The sequence below is a fragment of the Chroicocephalus ridibundus genome, chromosome 1 (genome assembly GCF_963924245.1).
Source record: "Chroicocephalus ridibundus chromosome 1, bChrRid1.1, whole genome shotgun sequence".
NCBI lineage: Eukaryota > Metazoa > Chordata > Aves > Charadriiformes > Laridae > Chroicocephalus > Chroicocephalus ridibundus.
This window is the reverse complement of record NC_086284.1, coordinates 48,271,745-48,293,407: the sequence shown is the minus strand read 5'-3', so window position 1 is coordinate 48,293,407 and position 21,663 is coordinate 48,271,745. Positions and strand designations below refer to the sequence as shown.

At 39.5% G+C, this 21,663-nt stretch overlaps 1 protein-coding gene across 1 annotated transcript in view; it reads left to right on the top strand.

Moving 5' to 3' along the window:
- The window catches only part of TBC1D4 (TBC1 domain family member 4), a 114,119-nt gene that overhangs the window by 54,363 nt on the left and 38,093 nt on the right, over positions 1-21,663 (top strand). The window contains exons 2-4 of the mRNA XM_063335650.1: positions 13,429-14,031; positions 15,408-15,497; positions 19,408-19,512. Coding sequence (XP_063191720.1) covers positions 13,429-14,031; positions 15,408-15,497; positions 19,408-19,512 — 798 coding nt within the window. The remainder of the gene's footprint in view (positions 1-13,428; positions 14,032-15,407; positions 15,498-19,407; positions 19,513-21,663) is intronic.

Below are 21,663 nucleotides of genomic sequence, written 5' to 3'. Positions count from 1 at the left end.
ATAGAAACAAAACAAAAAATAAACAAAAAAAGACAACAAGCAAAGCCCCAAACAAAAAAAGTTTTCTACTTGGGTCAACTTGTCTTCTATTCATCTAAAAATATGGAGATGTTAATATATTCAGTTTTACTCATTTCTATTCATGTAAATCCCTATGAATTAAACTGCCGTCTTGATCTATGAATTGTAATTGGGGTTCTCAAATGAATTGTGTGTTTTTCAGATTTTGCTTCCAGCTGACTGTCCATATTAATTTCTGAACTTTTATAGTTCTAACAAAATTCCCTTGATTAAACTATGAATCTGTTACACCTGCTTCATTGTATCATAACTCTGTTTTGAAGTTACCTAATTTATGCAAGATGTTAAGTTTTTCTGAGAGCAAAAACACAAAAATGAGCCAACTTGTATCCTATGCTAGCTTCAGGTCCTTGAGAGCTCATGAAGAAACAGAAACTACAGCACCAGGGACTATGCCAAATGGTTTTAAAAGCTCCCTAGAGAATAATAAACTTAACTAGTGCTGTATATTTCTGTAACTTTTGTTGTAAGCCTTGGAGTTGAGATTTCTGTTGTTCCTTCCTGAAGTGTACCAGTATCTACCATATAGAAATGTATGGAATTGTTTTGGAAGCCCTTGTGGGTGTCACAGCTGCCACTGGAAGGCATGCTTGGGAATCCCACCACACAAAAGACTGAGGCGTGGTAAGACGTATCTTGCCTTCCTGGATACGATGCTGGGAAGCACAGAACGGATATATTATGAAATGTACTCGCTGTTATTGATACAACTGATGTGTTTCCTTGCTGGTTTTGTGAAACAAGTTTCAACCTTGACTTCAGTGAGAACAGGACATCCAGATGCAGCCAAGAATAAATTCCTGATGTAGATAATTCCCAGATAGGCTAAGCTCCCCCAGGGGAGGGAGAGTTGATGGGCAGGAGGAATGAAATTCACTCCTCAGGGGAGCTTATTTTACGATTTCCGTTAATAGTTACATGTTCACTGCTAACTCTCTTCAGCAAACTGATTTTCAGTTGCAGAGAGAAATATTTCATAATCTGGGCTATTGTACGTGTAAAAAAAAAAAAATAGCTTCAGCTGTGGAATGATGTAATTATGTATAAACTGAGTTTTAAGTTCATAAGTCCAGAGAAAACTGTCGCCTTTCAGAAATAAGTATGCGAGCTCTTCTTTCATAAAACTTTAAGTTACTTGAAGCCATATCTTGCTTTGGTTGTAGCTGAGCATGACAAGTAATACCTTAGCTGAAATGATTTAAGAAACTCCTGGGGTAATCTGAAGGGAATGGGATTTATATTATCCTTCAAAATACCTTATTTAAATGTCACAAGAATGCTGTTGTGTCAGTGGCAAAACCGCTCTTTCCTTCTCGTCCTCCCCTGCCCCTTCAGCCCAGAAATGGGAGTTTAGTTTCCAGGCCAGACAAGAGCCACGTGATGGGGATTGCTATGTTATATCTCAGCGTACTCTTGCCGAGCCCTAGACATTGGGGCTGTGCTGTCCTTCTCCCCTACATGCAGGGAACGTACCTTAATATATTGGTGCCCCAAGTAAGATGTGCTAATAGTACTAGTAAGACGAAGATGGTACCACAGAAGGTGAAGGAGTGTGGGCTTTGGTGTGCCTTAATAATGAATTTAAATTCCAGAAATCCTGGGTATATTTGTGATCCTGTTGCTGGGACATGATAAAGCTTATGGTGCTCTTCCTATGAATATTGTTAGCTGTAGTTAGTTAATGTAATGTGCCTATTCAGCTTACCTGTGTACGCTCGAGCCAATTCCAAAAGCTGGTTCCCTAAATCTTCTTGTTTATGCTGTTGGGCAGTGCTGTGCAGCTGCTGACTGAGAATATCTATTAGGCATGCTACACTGAGAGAATAAAGCTTAGCAGTACTGAAACAAGTAGTATCTAGGAGTAGCAATTAGTGAAGCGCTGCAAAAGTTACTTTACCTCAGATATATGAAAATGTTGCCTAAAAAAACAAACAGAAAGTCCCCATGTACCCTCAGAAACAACTCCATCCCATCCATCTTGATTCTCCGTATTCATCACCTATTGTGTTTTCTTCCTTATCCAGTAACTGAATGCTTTTATGCTCCATTTTCCCCTACAGTTCTATAGAACCCAGATTCACAAACAAAACGAAACGTTCTCTTATAAGTTTTTTGGTAATGTATGCAAATGATTTAATGGGTCTTTATCAAACCCTTATTCACCATGTATATCGCTGTTGGAGCAAAAGTCTTGCCTTACGAAGCAGTTCCTCTGAAAGGACCTTGCTGTCTCTTTACTTCATTGACTCATTTGTCTCAAAGCTTTCTGGGAAAGCATTTCCTTTTCTTTTGCCCCTGGGTCTTGTGGGTTGGATTTTTGGGTTTGGTGGTGGTTTGTTTTTTGGTTTTGTTTTTTTTTTTTTTTTTTAATTATTAACAGTAACTTTGTATCTCTTCTGGAATTCTTCTGTGTGAAGAAGTAAAACAACCGTGAACTTAATTACTTTCAGCTATTAAATCTGAAATACCCATTCAGCTGTCTCTGAACGGTTTTACTTCTGAACACGGTGATTATCTAACTGTATTTAATTCTTTTCACAGCTAACATAAGCAGCTGATGAAATCTTAGTTTTTTTAACAATTAGTGATTGACAAGATTAGGCTATCGTGACTCCCAGCGAGAGTGGCGCTTGGCGTTTTGTGGTGTGCTTGCTCTGCCTTCAGGTGTGGTATCCATTATTCCTCTGTCCCTGTCAGGCGAAGCGGTGATTCAAGGCTTCAGTGCTGGAGGAACTCTAGTTAGGTGGAATCTCCCTGCTCTGCCCGATACCTGGTTTCGAAGACGTTGGGAATTCGGCATCTGGATCAATATGGCTTTGAAACCTCTTTCACTGTTTATGCTGGGGTTGTTTGCTGGTTGTTACCTGGGAAAAGTTAATTGTAACTACTAGTTGCTTAGCTATTCGATACTGTTGCAAGATAATGCAATTGCTCTTGTGAACTGTGAGATTACCAGACGAGCTGGAACTTGTACAGGTGCGTATTTCCAAAGCACTAGAAAACTAATGAATGTTACTTGGCCGGGGTGGAGAAGCTGTTGAAAGGCTATTAGGTTGCAATCCAATTTTTTTTTTCTATCTGTCTGATAAATCGTGTATGTTTGTCTTTCACAGTTTCTTAGTGAATGTCCTTTTGAGAAAAGGAGTCTTGAACCCGGTAGTAACTCTTTTTTATGTCTCTGCTGCAGTGTCACCGGCTGCTTGATGCTGTTTTGATGTCCATCTTTCTATATGCAGGGCCTCTTTTAAGGAAAGTTTGTAGTTTGAAACCTCTCAATACTGCAGTCGAGTTTCTGGGAAAGCATCAAATAGGAAAAGACTGAACTCCTTGGTATCACGTCATTGAGGAACTTCTCGCCTTGTTAAGGGGGCTAGAAGTTACTGCTGTGCATGGCTTTCTTGACCAAATACATAAATACCTACTAAATCCCTTGGACTGAATAGAGTCTGTAGTTTTCCCATCTCCTGGAGTGGGTGCTGAATTACTAACTGCTTACCATCTTCTGCTTCAGTGACAGAAGAAGGTGGTTATTGTAGCAAATAAGTTAGAAAGGTAGTGGCGTCCGTGGAAATCAGATGCAAGTAGTCTTCAACCAAATGTGGGCTGATATTCGCTTTAGGAGTCATCTTGGTCTGCCACGCAGGAGTTCTGAAACCTTGATCTCTTGACTAGGGAAAAACATGCTTTCCAAGGTGGGTTTTTTTTTTCCATAGTGAGTCATGTTAGTTCACGTGTTTAAATTAAAATCTTGGGAGCTTCTGTCTAAAACTACTGAATTAAAAACCTCTGCCACTTTCTTAAACATGAGGTATGAAGCATTTATATCAGTCTTAGCACTTGCACCTTAAATCTGCTAAAATGAAGTTCACTATCTTCCGATCTGTTTTGGAGGAGTGGATAGTGACCATAAATGGGCAAAATGCTTCAATGAGCTCTCCAACTGTAGCTTTTATTTTTTTCCCCTCCCCAAAAGGAAGTGAATGCAGAGAATGTATTAATTGTTTGGGATTGTTCACGTGACAGCCTTATCTTCTCAGGCAAGCCCTTTTAAAAATAGAGTGTGTGTTAAATATGATGAAGTTCATAAAAACAACATCTTCTTAATAGATCTCTTACTAGAAATTAAGTTAAAAATGCAGAGTTTTTAGGAGGAAATTCCTAGTTAATATCTGAATGTGCTTTCGTAGTTTTGAAAACCTAGGGTTAAAGCAGTTGCAAAGTTTAATATGGACTGATGTTACAAGCAAGCTGTACTCTGCTAAATATTTAACTGGGAACTATGTTCCAAACTTGGAAACAAATGTAAGAGTACTTGCCTATGCTCAAAGTATATAAGTGGTAGGTGACTATTCTACGTACTCAAAGAACATATGGATTGTCGTGAGAGCTCTGTACTGACACTTCCATGGGTTGCACCGTAGTCAAGCAGCATGAGTGTGAGCTGTATCATGAAGGCGGAAAAGGCTAAGTTTGTCTGGCCTAAACATAGGAGTGAAATAACGAATGCAAGAATCTTCCTTACTTAAAGCAGTGTCCCTCTTGTGCTCTGCTGTCACTGCCATCACTGAAGTTCTTTGATATACTACTGTAGAGTGCTTGCATGCAAGTATAAAAAAAGGCATCTGTTGTCTCGCCCCAGGCATCCAAACAATCTTGTAGCTCTTACACATTCCTTCCTGTTAAGTAACCTGATCCACCTTCTGTCATTATACTGCTTATTTAAATTTGGATACTTGGCAAAGCAGCATCTTATCTGCATGTGTAGCACGAAGAAGGTGTTAGGTGATCCACAAGTTTCCAGTTGCAAATTAGGTAATGTGCTAGGTTCTCTAAGTGTAAGCTGTGCAACTGCTGTAGGCTTTTCTGCCCAGTGACTGTATCAAAACTAAATAGCACAAGTAATTCCTGAGTTGATCTCAAGTAAGAATAATTTTGAGAACTGAATTTTACTTTATTTTACCTATCTAAAAATCTCTTTCTCTCTCTAGGCTGGTTTAGTGGTAGTCTTCAGCTTTGCCTTCAGCAGGAGTATGTGACCTCCCCAATATATGGCATGAGGTTCAATGTCAGAGTAAGATAAGTGCATTGCTCTGTAGTAGCTCTCTAGAAACAAACCTAATGGGGTGCTGACCAGTCACCTGGAAAAAAATACAGGCCAGGCAGATAGGAAGATGACCCTGTCTCCTGAAAGCAAAACTTTACCATATGCAATTCTTTAATGCGTTTTTGACTTGTTCCTTGTGTGTTTTCTGTTGCTGTAAGCTTTGGCTACACTCATAAACCCCTGGAGAACAGCAGAAACGTGAGAGCATGGGCTGCCAGGGGTGACTGTCAGCTTGAAGCTCCAAAAGCTGCTTTCACAGGGTCTATTTTTGCCAGCCCCTGTGTTACAGCTTTCTTGCTATTGGGCTTGTGTTTTGTTAGCCCAGACTTGCAGAAGAATGAATTGGAGTTGATGGCAGATGCTTATTACTGCCTGCTGAGAAACTGACTTTGTGTTTTCTAAACTGTATTTTTAGAAGTACACTAAGTGCAGGTGCATTATAGAAATGCTTAGCAGTTTGCCTGTTGTTCTTTTGCCTTTGTCATGGCATTTCTCTTGGCTACAGATCTTCCTCATTTCTGTAAAACCAAAGATGGTTGGTATTCCTTCAGTATTAAGTCAGCTGATGAAGACAAATTCTTCTGTTCTAGTTTCTAAATAGCTCTAGCATATACAAAGTCAGCAAATTGCTTGTGTGACTTCATAGATTGAATCACTCTGATCTGGTCTTTTATCTCTTTATCAGAAAGATGCATTTTTAATGGTGAAAACTGTTAAGTGGAGCGCTGTCACCAGCATGTGAAGCAGCAGACTGCTGTAGACTTAGTAGTACAAAAGGTCTGGATGATCAGTGCTGTACTAATGGGATGTCAGTAAAAACACTTACAGCAGTTAAAAGAAAACGTATTTTTTCATTCCCCTCTCCCACCCTTCTTTCTGTTTGAGAATAGTTATTGATATCTGCACTTTGGCTAGCATTTGGGTGTGTTTTTGTGTAAGATAAAAAACTTTGCCTCAGTGTTGAATGCCTGATACGTAGCAGGATGTGCTATGTGGCTTATTTTGTCTCTGTATGTATTTCACTGCTGCGGCTGGGTTCTCCTATCTTGCAACTTAACACTAACTGAAAGGAGAGTCATGTCCAATTGCTCCCAACTTTTTCTCCCGTTGCGCTGGTTTCTAATTGATAGCTGTCAAACTCTTTCAATAATGAGCAAAGCATGGGGTGTTGATTTCTGTACGGTATCCTGTTTCTCTTTTGTTCATTTTTAAGTGTAAATAGCTAGACTATTCAAATCCAAGGCAGCGCGGGCACTTCCAGCCTGAAGTCAGGAAATACTTGGCTTTTGAAGCAGTAACGGTTGCTGCGCAGAGCTCTGGCTGTGCCGTGATATCACGAACCGAGCCGGAGGAAATGCTGCGACAGCACTGCCAGCCCTTTGTGAGAGTGGGAGCTTTCTGCACTCACTTATCACAGGAATCTGCTGCCGAGACCTCATGTTCGTGACACCAAAGTTTGGTGACAGTTTTGCTTGGACATGCCTCTGCTTCTGAACTGGAGCCTACAGCAGAAGGTACTGACTGCTCCTAGTGTGCACGTGTGTGTGAAGTTCATTCATCTTGCGTCTCTCTGGCGAAAGGGATCTGACGCTGCAGCTTGTGTGGTGATGGAGTGAGAGGGGCCCAGCTTTTTCCTTGCTTTGAAAATAATCGCCTTGCTAGGACTGCTGTCATTAAGTAGCCAGATTTGTTAGGCCATGTTTGTTAGATTAGTACTTCACAGTCATGCTAATGTTTATAAGCTTTATGGTATGAAGAGGGGCTCTGCCTTGTTAATAAATTCCAGACTGAAATTTTCCGTGTAGAAGCTAGAAACAAACTAACAAGAGCTGCAGCTTCTCTGCACAGTGAAAGTCTGTCCAGCTGTGGAAACAATGATATAGAGCAAGTGAATTTTCTTCTTTGTAATATCTGTAGCGTTCAAGTTCTAAGTTTGGATTAAAATTGAAAGCATGGCTTGGTAATTACTGTAGGATGCATTTGAATGTTATCCCTCCAGCAAAAAGGGGAGTTCCACCTCTGTTCACTGGGGGCTGTTGTAAATTTAAAGGGAGTATTTTATTTATTTAATTTTTTTTTTATGCTTCAACTTCTGCCACCGCTGTTCAAGAAGGGTGTGCAGTATCACCATGGAGGTACTCTGCCTATTCTAGAGTTGTGGCAAACTGTTCTAGTGCTGTGCTGCAGCATGCATGATTTAGTAGGCTTGATAGCCTCTCTGTTTTGCAACTTCAAGATATTGGTGATAGACTCCTCATAACTGAAGTTCTTTTTTTTTGGGTTTTAAGGCAGGGTTGATAAAGTTAGAATTAATCTTAACAAAAACCTAGTTGCATGACATGAGAAGATGTGCAAAGCAAGTTTATATTTGACGTCATTTATTTTCCTGTAGTCCTCCCTTTGGTTTTAATCAAGTCCAATAAAAGAGCCTGCATTAGTTACATCAGTTAAACTGGCATTTCCAGCATGAAAATGTGTTTCTGTGTTGAACACAGTGAAGTTTCTTGATGTATAGTAGAATGGTTCTTGGGAGTACTGTTCACATGCACTTTGAATAGTGTACTACTTAGACGCGAGGAAGGTGTTTGCTCTCCATTATGTATTGACTCTGTTGTAGGTCTAGTCGCAGGGGACAGAAATGGATGGAGCCCATGAACTGCAGAGCTGGAATTAGGAGATCTAGGGTATTAATACATCTGTCTTCTAGCCAGAGCTAAGTGCTGCAGCCTTATTCTATGCTAGCTGGCCAAATGGATGATGTACTGCAGTAGCTCATAAGGTCTATAACCAAGGTCATGGGGGAGGTGGGGCGAAGGGGGTGTAAAGTGCAAATGGAATAGACTGGGGGACCGTTTAGCTAAAATGGATGTTGTCATTAGTTTCAGCTTACCAAAACCCTACTGTCTGTAGTAACCAGAGTTTGTGACAGTATAACACCTATCGTGCTTTGCTGCTTATATTCAGAGCTGAAGCTTATTGTGGGTGATGCAAAACTTGAGCAGCGCCATCTGTTTTGAGTACAGCTAACTTTGCTTGTTGAATCGCCATGTATTGAATCAGATCTAATTGGCTGAAGAGTACAATCCTATTCTACTCAAATATGAATAATAACAAATTCAATTTGGATTCCCAAGTGGTCTTTTTTTTTTTCTCTACTTAATTAGACTTATTAGATCAATCCTGTTTCCCTGGAGTGAAATATTGCCTCTTTTAATGTCATTATGCAGCTCCTCTTACTTGCCACAGTCTTGTATGTTTGGTTTTGATGGTGTGGTTTGTTGTTTTTGTTGTGTGTGTGGTTTTTCTTTTCTTTTTTTCTTTTCTCTTCAACCAAGTTTTGGAGTGTTCCTCATACTGTGGAGCAGAACTAGTATCATGGTCTACTCTTGTACTTACGATTCCCACTGCCCATCCTTGTCTTTTTGGCCTCTTGCATTTGTGGGGATTTTGGTACAGGCCCCGAGGAATGATCTCTGCTATTCTGAGTTCTCTTAGCTGTATTCAGAGATTTAGGAGTTACTATGAGCATTGTTTCAAGGGTCTTTACAGTTCATATGTCACTGTTGGCTCCTGAAAGTCTCTTGACGTTCTGGAGGGGAGAGAAGCTCATCTGAAGCTCTTGTGTCCATTAAGTTTGGTATCAATTTATCAATACCTGACAGAGTTCAGTGTCCACGTAACTGCTTAAGCGTGGGGTCACTGTTGTACTTGATAGAGCTTTGTGTGCTGTTCCAACGTATTTGAGTAAGCGTGTTGTTTAGTCCCTTCATCTAGATAATATACCATATGTGTATAGTTCTTCATGAAGCTTGTCAGGATCTTTGTTTCTTTTTCTGACCGCTTTCAGGGTTTTTTTGTGTGGTGATGCGTTTTTTAGTTCCTAAGGACCTTGCAGCTTCTGCCTGGGGGCTCATCCTCTTCTTCTCATAGGCACTTAAAGTGAGAAGTTAGTAGACTTTTTTACATTCTGTGGTCAACAAATACAAAATATTGGATAATTAAAGTTCAGAATGTCAGTTTAAGATGCTTATAGTATTAATTTGTATAGACTGGGAATGTGTCTATTTCTAACAAGCTTGTATTGTCACTGTACTATTTTTTTTTTTAAATTTAACTTTTGTTGTTGTTGTTGTTCCACTTCATGTAATAGTCTGCTACTTCTCAACAGTTTAGGGGGGCTTCATGAATAATACCTATAGGCATGGCCTACATTATGTTTCTGCTTTCTCCTTCTGGTTTGAGAGCTGGTGTCCTGGCATGGCACCATCGGCTCCTGCCTTTCTGCCTGAGAAGCTCTCTGCAACTCCCTTTGGGACGTAGTCATCATCTTCTCCTCTGCCCAGCAAATATTTGGAAAAGGTGATAGGCCTCTAGACCATCCCATTTTCTGGGAGAGGGAAAGCATGGGAGAATTAAATCTTCCTGCCTTGTCCTAGCACTAGTACCACTGGGTTTGATTCAGCTGGAAGTGTGCCCCTCTCGCTCTGCAAATACGCTGCCTATCCCCCTCTACTTCAGTCTCCCTTTGATATAACTGTCTTCAAGACTTGGTGACAAAAATTCTGAGTATGTTAAATTAATTGCTTAAATATTTATTTTCTTCATGTACAGGTGAATGCTGAAAAACTAAGTGATAACTCATTTAACCTTTTTGTTTTGCTCTACTGTGACAGCTGGTAGTGTATGTCCAGGAAGATCTGTGGGCCTCAGGAATAAGAATCCTATTTCTCCCCTTTGGCTGCTTAATTTCATGAGACTGCTGCAAGGAAATACTAGAACTTGGAAACACATTACTAAGTTTTGAATGTTTCAGGAGTCTGTCATCTTAATATTGCTAAACTGATTTCTAAAAGTAGTTAAGTAGTTTCATCCTGTTAATTCAGTCTTTTAAAATCTCCGTTCTGCTTACGGTCTTGTCCAACTTTGCCCTGCAATTTCAGCATTAACAGGTAATAAGCTAATACCCAAATCCAAAAAAGTTACACAACTTTGATGGCGAAACTTTTGTGACAGGGGCTTCTTGATTTACAGAGGAGCAAAATGTCAAAACCCAATGATGTATGTCCAAGAAATGTGTAAAAAGCCACATTGGGATGGTTGCTATGCTTGATAATTGTGTAACTTTTCCTGTATCTTGCAATTCATGAAAACATAGATACAAACTCTTGTTTAGACTCCACTTGATCCCAGTTATGTTTTTTGACCAAAGTCAAAACATTAAACGAAAATATAGTAATCTGATCAGGTGTGTCTCAGATGATAGTGGCACTTGGTTCTTGATAAGGTAGTATTACTCTGGAAGTGAAGAGGATCAGGTCTAACAGTACGAGCTGGCACACTGTCAATCGTTTTACACATCATCATCAGTTCACAGTTATTCCTTACACTAAAGACCAGTAAAATCCATATGTATGGCTAATTGCCTAGCAATGTTGTTATCTCTCTTGTATCTTATACTTGAAGCTGTTTTTCATACCATACTATACTATCTAGAGAATCCATGAAACAACCAATAAGCATCTGGAACTGGTTCTGGACCGTCTGACAGATGTTTCTTGTCCATTTTGATATCCCTGTATTACATTGTTTTCCCCTTCATCTGTGTATAAGAGAAGTATTCATAACTATAGAGATAAATGAGTTTCAGTTTTTCACCTTGATTTATCACTCTAATTCTGTGGATAGGTTAAAAAAAATAGGAAAAAGGTGAAGACTGATGAGGGTGCACTCTGACAAATAACATAGCCCGTAAAAAATGTTGTCTAAACAAAGCAGGGAATAAGAATTGGTTGGGCAGTACGAGCTGAAACCTCTGCTCTAATGCTAGGATCCATCTATGCTGAAGTGAAAACACTGTAGCAATGTATGTGATGGGTAGAGCCAAAAGCTGTACAGGAAGCAGGGATTGTGAAATAGTAATTACGACTTGAATACCAGTGTCTAAAGAGTATGCATGATCTGGAAAAGATGGGAGTAAAACCAGGTGATAAATAGCAGAATGGTAGGGTGGTGTGTTTTAAGTAGAATTGCAGTTGCTTAAGACTCTGTGTATATGCTTGTGGGGGAGATCTCAGAGAGGAGGGGATGGAGGGGGAATGCTATTATGGTGGAGTTGGTAGTGTCTTATCCTCAGCCCGTTTGGACATTTGCTGGCAGGGGGGTAGGAAGTGTTAGGGGGTTATTGCGTGTTATTAGAAAGATTTAAGAGTTTCTTCTTCAGTCTTTTATCTTAAAAGTGATGAGTAAGTGGCAGAACCCAGTTATTGGAGTGGAAGTGATGGTACGCTTTTTTTAAAAATCCAAGTTGCCAATTAAATAACTGTCACTATTTATCCCAGTTGACTGTGAATTCTATTCAAAACTTATGCGTTTTGAATAGAATTATCATTTGTCACTTTACTTCGAGTACAAGTGAATTGTCCTGCAACAGGTTCTAGATTCTAAAAAGGAAAATGTTAATTAAAAGACAGATAGCTTATGAATTTTCCTAAAATAGAGAGTTAGGGCATTTAAACTTTAGAGCTTCTTTAAGCACAGACCATAGAAAGAATAAGAGGACTGGTCAGTAGAAAAAGAGCTGGATCTTGGAGTATGAACTAGGATGTATAAAGGGAGAATTGTCCATGTCCAGCTGAGCTGGTGTGGCTGGGAGGATGTGCACCTTGGGCGATGTTGAAGCAGCCCGGTAGTGAGAATGAGTGAAGATTAAATACACTCTAGTATCTGTGTCATATCAAGACTAACTTTTAGCCTCACTGAAAACTGAGATGATGATAATGTCTATAGGGGTGAAAGCCAAACGATCAGTAGATTTTAGGGTAATTGAACTTCATTTTGCAATAAATGAACTGGAAGCAGATTTAAGTTGAATGCCCAATGGATGAGGAATGTGTAACGGGAGACGGGGATTAAGACGAGGTAATTTTTCCACTGTGACTTGCAAAAGTATTGGCATATGAGATTACTGCCTCATTGGCAAGTTTCAACTGGTACTGTGACTGAAAGAAAGAGATACTGTAGGGAGCATGGATTATTTACGAAGGTATGACTTCAGAGTTATTTTTTCCATTAAAAAAAAAATATACTGTGAAACACTTTATCACATATTATCTTGCACAGGATTAGGTGGGTGTTGAGAACTGATTTCTCTTGTGAAGAAAATCAGATAGATATTCTCTCTTGATCTCATTGTCACTAGTAACTTCCCCAATGCATGTAATGGGATGCCATTTGTTATCCTTCCAGAGAACATGAGACCTGGTGAGAAGGAGATTTGGTTAAGCAGAGGGGGGAGGTGCTGTTGAAAGAGCAACTAGAATCACTGATCCGTGGTCAGTGGAGTTGGATAAATCCTTGTTTTCTTTAGTGAAGGTAAAACAAAAAGGAGGTTGCATACATAGTAAATACGTTGACACTGAAGGCAGACATCCTCCCAAGGTGTTTGGGATAAAATGGAAGAACCACCATGCGGCCTTAAAAGACTGGATAATACAGGGCTGAAATAAAGAGTTTCTACTGGGGAACTGTTTGGCCTTACAGGGTATATATAGTAGGAATCTGTAAGTAAGAATGATGGAGAAGAGACATTTGGGTGTGCTTCTTAATTGCGTGATGACTGAGGCAGCAGGGAAGTGTGACCCTAAAGTAACCTATGTCATAGGGTGGATGGGGTGAGGTTTTTGTAGTACATAATAAACGAGAGCTAGTGCAATTGTACATGGTACTTTGGTAAAATTTCTGTACGCTTGCTGCCTACATTCCAAAACTGTCTGTTGAAACTGTTGAGGATTGCTGGTCTCTCTTTCACCAAACCGTTTCCACAATTGACCTAAGAATAGAATATCTGACTCAGCAAAATAGAAACAAAGAAACAGTGATGGCCTTATGCAAAATACATCAGCAAGAGATGCTAATGTGGGAAGAGGACTACAGAAAAGAGAAGGCAGTCTCAGTTAAAAAAAAAAAAGTGAACATTTGTCAGTAGACTTTCTGGTAATTTTAAACCTTATGTTCTGAAACAGGTTCCAGTAAAAAAAAAAAAAAATTACTTGCTTTGCTTCCTGCATAAATTGCCTATACAGAATTTAGAATTTACTATTTTTTATATTGTCAGCCAAGAAGCTAGTGGCACTCTACTGAAGAAATAAATTGTGGAAATACTTACATTAACAAATGTGTGACTTACCTCTGTCTGTGCTACCTCATTTGTAGCTACTAAACAGACCTTTCAAACTGTCCCATAGGTTCCTGATGTCATCAGCAGCATAAGGCAAGTCTCCAAAGCAGCGCTCAAAGAAGAAGCCAAACCAAATAAGGATAGTGAAGATGCCTTCTATGACTCTCAAAAATTTGAGGTCTTGTACTGTGGAAAGGTGATGGTGGCTCACAAGAAAGCTCCCTCCACACTAATTGATGATTGCATTGAGAAATTCAGCCTTCATGAGCGCCAGCGCCTGAAGCTATTAAATGAGCAGCGGAATAACGAGTCAAGTTTGGACTTACCCCTGTGTGAAGGAAATGTGCCAGCATCTCCATTGGATAGCCCATTTGAGGAGCTGGACAGCCCAAATAACACTGCAGGGCACGCTGCGATGTTTACAGTTGGCAGCCAGACCAACTTGACCAACCTGGCCAGCACTCGTGGCTCATTTCCAGAGCGAATTTTAGAGGACTCTGGCTTTGACGAGCAGCAAGAGTTTCGCACCCGGTGCAGCAGTGTCACTGCAGTTATGCAAAGAAGGGTTCACGACACAAACCTGAAAATACAGCCACGCAGAAGACATGCAAGTGCACCCAGTCATGTTCAGCCCTCCGATTCCGAGAAGAACAGGACAATGTTGTTCCAGGTGTGTGCTAGGATGAGCAGTTTCATGTTGTTTTTTACCATATCTTTTCCTGTGCAGTTTGAAGCTGAGACAGGTTTTGCAAGAGAAGTAATATGGATCCGGCATCGTTTCAGTATGGTTTCATGATTTGTCATAAATATTTATGTATCTGTTCATAAATGATTGGAACAGAAGTAGCTGAATTTTCTTAAGGAAGTCAGCCCAACTAATGAGCTCAGGCAAATTTTAAGAAAAAGAAACTACTTATGGAGTAATTACTTACAGGAGCAGAGTTTCCAGGCAATTATTTTACCTGCAGTTCTGGTTCATCTGTGTTGTGAGATCTAGGACATAGCTGAAAAAAGTGAGTATTCTTTTAAAATGAGAATTGATGAAGATTTCCATGTGCACAAGTCCTCTTTTTTTGTGCAATTAAAAAGAAGCTCACAATTTCGTATACGGCTTTCACAGCCTTATGTTTGACCCAGCCGCTTTATGATAAATTGTACTGTTATTCAGCTTGTCTTTCCCAGATGAGTACTCAAACGTCTCTGCACTGAAGGCTTCATCCTTCAGACCTCACGGTTATTTCTTCTCTTGACTGAAGTGTATTTGACATCTTCAGAGCTTGTATTGAGAAAACAAAAGGACACTTAAAGGAGGTGACCCAGAAATGGAAAGATAAATGGACCTTAAAATAACAGGGGGCTAAATGCCTAGGTTTTGTCTTTCCATTTGCTTTAGAGATCATTCTTGCCTTTTATTCTCCCGGGGAAATGCTAACTGAAGTGAGAATGTGTTGCCCTTTAGAAAGCCACAGCTATCACTAGTAATGAAGAGGATTTAGCTGAGAAACTCTCTGAGCTCTATGGAATAAGTTTCATACGCTTGAGAAGCAGTTTGGGAAAGCTGAAAGATAGCTTGCTGCAGAGCCTAATCTTTTTCATCTGAAATTATGACAAAATGAAAAAGTATCACCTTAAGATCAACGTAGTTTCTTAGCTGATCTATGGTATAGTTTTCAAAGAATCAATAAATCCACAAATCCTGGGTTTTATTGCAACTTTTAATTTAGCCACATTGCTTAGTAAAGGTTTTGGTATTGTCTGTCACACATGTGATCTTTGGACCAAAATAACTCAAAAAGAAAAGGGGGGGAGGGGCAGCCGTCTTCTTTCCAAGTCTTTTTCCTATTCAACTGATTGTATTGTTCTTGCTAAAATACTCTTACTCAATATAGGCTGAATTATGGCACCCTTGTTCCTGCTGAGTAAGCTGTGGTACTCTATGTGAACAAGAAAGGGCTAGATTGTGACATCTTTGTTGCTGTAAATGTTGTGCCTCCAATACAGTCAGGAACTAGACTTCTTTTTCTCTCCTGCCCCCCCCCTCCCCAGGTTGGAAGGTTTGAAGTCAACCTCATCAGTCCGGACACCAAATCTGTTGTGCTTGAAAAGAATTTTAAAGATATCTCCTCATGTTCTCAGGTAAGCGTTAATAAGAGGCAACATATAGATCATCAGGAGAAAAGGAATTTATTTATCCTTCAGCCGGCTTGCCTTGCTGGTCTATAGAATCATTTAAGTTGGAAAAGACCCTTGGGATCACCGAGTCCAACCATCAGCCCCACTCTACAAAGTTCTCCCTTACACCATATCCCTTAACACCACATCTAAACGAGTCTCAAACACATTCAGGGATGGTGACTCCACCACCTCCCTGGGCAGTCTATTCCAGCGTCTGACCACTCTTTCTGTGAAGAATTTTTTCCTGATGTCCAGCCTCAACCTACCCTGCTGCAGCTTGAAAAAAAAAAGGCAGCAGAAAAAAAGAAATGTAGAATACTTTTTCATCATTCTGTGCCGTTTTCTTTTATTTAGTCTCAAATGCTGTTTTTAAATAGTTTATCCTATCTAAATTACCCTGAATGAAAGTAAATTGCTGGTTTACCTCATTGGCTCTTTAATTAAAAGAAAAAAAATAAATAAAAATAGAAGGGGGGGGATTTTGAACAATTGTGACTAATGTATATACAAATCCTGCATGGAGTATGATGCATCAAGTTCTTTGGGGAGTACAGCTGAAGAAATTGGATACTAAATTGCAATTGCTTCATGAACACTTGGAGCAGATTTGAAGTATTGATTTGCCTTTACAAGAGCGAGAGCTGTTATTCAAATCAGGGCTTTCACTTACCTGGTAGCAGGTTCAAGTAGATGCTGTGCAAAAGTAAGGCAATGTCATTCCCAAAGAGCTTAAGTACTGAAAAGGTAAGCGCAAAATAACCAGTCTGAGCTGTGGTAGTGGCAACTGATCATTGGTCAGAAAAAAAAAGTATAAACCATTTTGCTTTGGGAGAGCATTGGATGTAATTTTGGAAGTAGCTTAATCTCCATTTAGGATGCTCTGAGTGTGCTATTTCTGAGCAGCTAAGCTCCTGAAAGCCTCTGGAGTGAAAGGAAGAGAGCATCAGATGAGCCCTCCAGAAAACAGCAGTTCACCTCCATCATTTTTTCTGGAGAATATGGTAATAGGTGAACCTAGCTATGTCCAGTAATAAATAAATTTGTCTTATAAAGTTAAATGCCAATGCTAAGGGATTCACCTTTCTATCTTGCTGTTGTTAAGCATGTGTTAGTTCTGGCACTTTCTGTTTTGAGATCGTATTTTATTACCTTCTTTCATTCACCATGCACATGCATCACTTCAGGCCTCCTTAAGCATAATTATTCTAGTTTAAAGTACACTTCCTGACGTGGTCTAAACCTGTATTTCACCCCCAAGTGCTTTCATTTTAATGCTAATAACAAATCTGCTCTTGCATGACTGTGCTACTGATGCTAATACAAATTAAGAACTGGTCAGTACTTGTGATTCAAGTGGAGTCTTGAGCTACTGACTAAAGGTCCAGGCCCTTAAGTCGACTCTGCTGTTTAACTACAATTTGTATTACTCTTGGTAGAGAGAAAAAAGGCAAGTGCAAATTTAGAATGGGCCAGTATAATCAAACAATGATGTATTAATAGCTTTGTGATAAATACAGATCAAAGAGATTCTTAAAGCAATGGTAAGGAAAGCAAAATTTGCAGATGGCTTGAGTCTTCCCCTGTTTTGTGGGTGTACTGAGCTGAATAAAAGTGATACTTCAGCTTCATGTACTGGGCTCCGGTGTTGCATGTACATACTGGTAATTGACAAACACAACAGTCCTAAGCGGGGACAACCTTTGTTCAGTTGATTTTAAAGCATGGTGGAGACCAGCAAGACCATGGCAGACCTTCCAGGCCTAGCTTTCCTTCAGTAATATAACTGTGTACAGTAAATAGTGGTAAGTAATGCTGTGTGTTGGGCTTTGGAGGTGAAAATTTTCATTCCACCTCTTCGCTTTCATTTGGAGCAAGGCATTTGTTATTTTGCCTGCTTGAATAACTCAAACAGGCACTAGCAATACTGGGGGGGTGGGGTGGGTTGTTTTTTTGGTTTGTGGTTTGTTTTTTGTTTTTTAAATGTAAAACGGCTACTTCAGAGAAGTTGGGGTTTTTGTTTTCTATGTTCAATAGAAATGAAACGTTAATTTGTTCAAGACTAAGGATTTGGTTGCATAAACCTCATCAGTACTTCTTTTAAGAACTCAGTGCTAGCCACAGGGCTTCTCTGTTGTGGATTTACAGGGCAGTGATTTACTGCATATTGTGAGACTGCAGCTTAGGAATGTTTGTTCTTCTAAGCTTACAAACGCTAAAAAGAGATGTTAACTTCAGCTTCCATTCTGGATTCTTTTAGTCTAGTCTAATAAAGGTATTTTTATTTCATAGCTTAAGTATGACTGATCTGCTGCATTAAATTATCTGCACTCCATATAATTGTCAAAGCAGCAAATACAATTAATGATAAACCCCTGTCTAGGCTCAGGTGTCAGACAGCTGTAGAAGTTCTCTTGTTGCAGCCTTGCTGACCTTGAGGGAACCCAGAACAACAAACTTAGCTCTTTTGGCATGAAAAGTCCAACCATCCTCTTAAAGAAATGTCATGGAGGTACTGTTAATTGAGGAACGTACTGTGCTATTTACACTTCAGTGGTGCGAGTGTCACGTCCGTCTCTCCCACAAATGTTTCTCTGTGGAGACTGAGAAATCAGGCAGCAATAGACTTGTTCAGGCACTGTCAGCAGTGAGGGAATTGGTGTCTCCCTGAACCACCTTAAGTAAATCTGGTTTACTTGCAAAACAGAGGGCAACATTTCACTGTTACATAGATCAACATATGTGCATACATCTGTTCTTTTTCATTTTATACTTTTGAAGATTTCATGTGTCAGAGGAAAATGGGTTCAGTTAAGTCAGGATTAGTGTGGACTATATGCCATTTGTTCCATTTTAGAAGCTCTCTGCACCTTTGTCAAGTTTTGTTTAAGTAGCACAAGTGTAACTTTTGGAATTTTGTTTTTAAAAGCTGCGGTGTGTAGCGACAATATGTTCAGTCTGTCACGTAGTGCGTTACCAATTTTGTCTAGAGTGTTTTCTGTAGTGACAAGCAAGTTGTTTTTCCTCCTCCCCTCTTTTATGATATAGGTGTTTTCTTTGGAGATGGATCCAAGCAACTGAGTTCTGCTTTCTGTTGTATTTGAACTTGAGGGATTAGGCTTTCTTTTGGAGAAAATCTACTATTACCATACTCACATGATAAAAACATTGGCAAAAGCTTTAACAATAGTGAGTCATGTTCCATGAATTGAGACTGGGAATATAGTGCTTCTTAGGAAGCAGTTCACTTTGATCTTCTCAGTGCTGTTTTTAGCAAGGCAACATTCCCTGTCAAGCAGTTAGACTAGGATCTTGAAAGAAAACATAAGTAGTAACGTGTAGTAAGTCTTGAAACTTCTGGTATGTAACTGAGTCTCAAAGAATTTATGTAAGAATTCGGTTGGAACTCTGCATGTCACCACTCATTCCCTGCTCTTTTTGGTGTAGTCCAAACTTGTATTACGGGAAGGTGAAGATCTGTTGCTACTTTGATGCTACTCTAGTCCTATGTTTTAGTGTAGGCTCATTACGTCATGTTTTCACTGCAGACGCAATTCCAAACACAACCTAGAACTCTTCTGTTCATTACCCTGAAAATCTGTTTTTTCCTAATGGAAGAAATTCAGGTCTGGGTCTGTTGCTGTATAACTTTTGCTTTGATTGTGTAAAGAGCTTTATGTAACGTTTAAATGCAAAAAGCAATTTAAAAGGTAGCTATTGTAGTTGTGAAATAGATCATTAGGAGTATGCATTTATAGTGTCTCGTATTTTTGCATTGGCAAGTACCGGAGCCTGGTAACCATTTTTAGGATCACTTTGGAAACTAAGCTTCATTATAAAATAGTCCACTAATACTGTTTTTAAACTCTTTTAGGGTATAAAACACGTTGATCACTTTGGCTTCATTTGCCGGGAATCTGTTGAACCTGGGTTAAGCCAGTATGTTTGCTATGTGTTCCAGTGTGCAAATGAGTCTCTGGTAAGTATTTATTAATGATCTTAAGCTTTCCATTGAAGCATGTCTGAGACATTTCCTAAACTATGGGAGTCTTACTCTGCCGTGTCAGCTGGGCCTCAGTGGTCACATCGTCTCAGATTTGAGACCTCAGCTGTGAATATGAAAGTGTGCAATAGGAAATGCATACATTCTGTTCATATATATCCATATGCTCGTACTCTGCTCATGTGTGTATCAGTAACAAATAGAAAAAAAAGCAGATGGGTGAGTTCATACATGCAGACTGTGAGCATATTTGGGCTCTATTTGATTGTAATTCTTGCATTTCTAATTGTTGAGACACTTGGTTCCCCATTAAACATGTCATTACATGTATTTGAATCAGTAACAAAGCTGATGATAAAACCCAAACATACTTTTCAGGGTAGGGTTTAAACTACTGGCCTGATGCTGCATGTGTCTTTAGCTTGCGTGCAGCTTTAGCATTTTCCCTGTAGCCTGTTTTGCTCATCAGGAGAAGAAAATAGCAGCATCTGATCAGAGAAGGAGGAAACCACAATATGTGTGGATGTGTGTAACTATAAAAAGTCCATTGGACATTTGATAAAATATGTATCAACCAACTGAAGTTCCACGAGCCAGTGATTTAACTGATACAGGTAGCTTAATAATGAGATGCATACAGGAAATAACTTCGATGACTACATTTTTATTTTAAAGCTTTGGCACTTTTAAAAGAAGTTGGTTTCTGTTCTGAAACATATTTGTTCCTGATGGCTGTGCTAACAGCTGCTAACTCCTTCTCGGCTAACCTTAAAAATCGCTAGCTAGTTGAAAATATAACTTGTTTATCCGTTGACTAGCTTGAGAGTGAATAGATTTACGTCAATAAGACTTGTAACAGCTAACAGCCCTAGGTGTACAATGGTAGCTGAGGCTGCATTTTTATCAAAATGGGAGCTTGTTATAAAATTAGCTCTATACTAAGAGAAAATGTTACGTCTGACCTATTGATAAATCTGACCATGCATAATTCAAAGACTTAGAATGTGGTGTATAAAGAAACCATGTATTTATGAACCTCTTTACATATTCTGGTACTGATATGTGTGGGTAACTGTAATATGAAGTTAACATTCCTGAGCTACTTTCAGATGCGATCGCTTGGACCCCAGTGACAGTCTGACTGTGGCAGGACAAAGCTGTAAAACCTAATGCTTTCTGGATTCTGTGCTGCCAGGCAGGCTATGTTGGTTGTCTTGTGTATATTTGCTCTAAACCTAGCTACAGTCTGTGCTACAGTTTTTCATAATTTCAGTGTAGTCATAATCTATATGCTTAGCACTGTTATGTGGATTTTCCATTTGAGAGGCATTGTTAACAATTTTTAAAAATTATCAGTCTGTGTTGCAATACGGATATTCACTGATCACTGTTTTATTGCAAAGAAGGGAGAGCACACAGAAATTACTGTAGTGCTTAAAACTGTGGGTTATAAATAAATAAATAAACGCTAGACACATTGGGGCACAAACTAATTCAAATTTTCACATTCAGATGCCCTTTTTTATTTTTTGTTTTGTTTCTTTTTCCAAGTGACAGACCCTCAAAAGTTCTGTATGTTTCCAGTGTTAGACTGTATGATCAAATATTTCAGCTTTCTTCTTCCTGCTTATAGAAAAAGCAACAAGCAAGAGCAAGGACCTGATTCTGAAGTAGAATACTAATTTCTTTCCTAAGGTTGTTGTCAAGCTGTTGTCTTCTCCTTTCCATGGTAATGCAAAGATTCAAGTAAACAGCTTTTAATAAGCACTGTACTCCCCTAAAATACAACAGGGGAACTCCAAGTTCTTTGTATATAAGATCTGGGAATGTATTTGAATGAGTGCGAAGAAACGCTGTCACCTCGACCTTTCTTAACACAAAAGTGCTGGCGTGTGGGAACGTAGCACTCCTGTATTTGGAAGATCACGGCAGACCGCAAGGCAGGCTGGCGGTACTTAAAGATAAGTTGCTGGTGTAATGAAGCTGGTAGCCAGTCTAGTAGCCTGGAGAAAAGTGAACTGCTGTGGGAAGTTTCTGTCTGCCAGCAGGATGGGTCTGTGGGGTTTTGTTCCAAAATGGTACAGCAGTGGGAGGAAAATAGTTGAGAAGGGAGCATGTGCAGTTTAC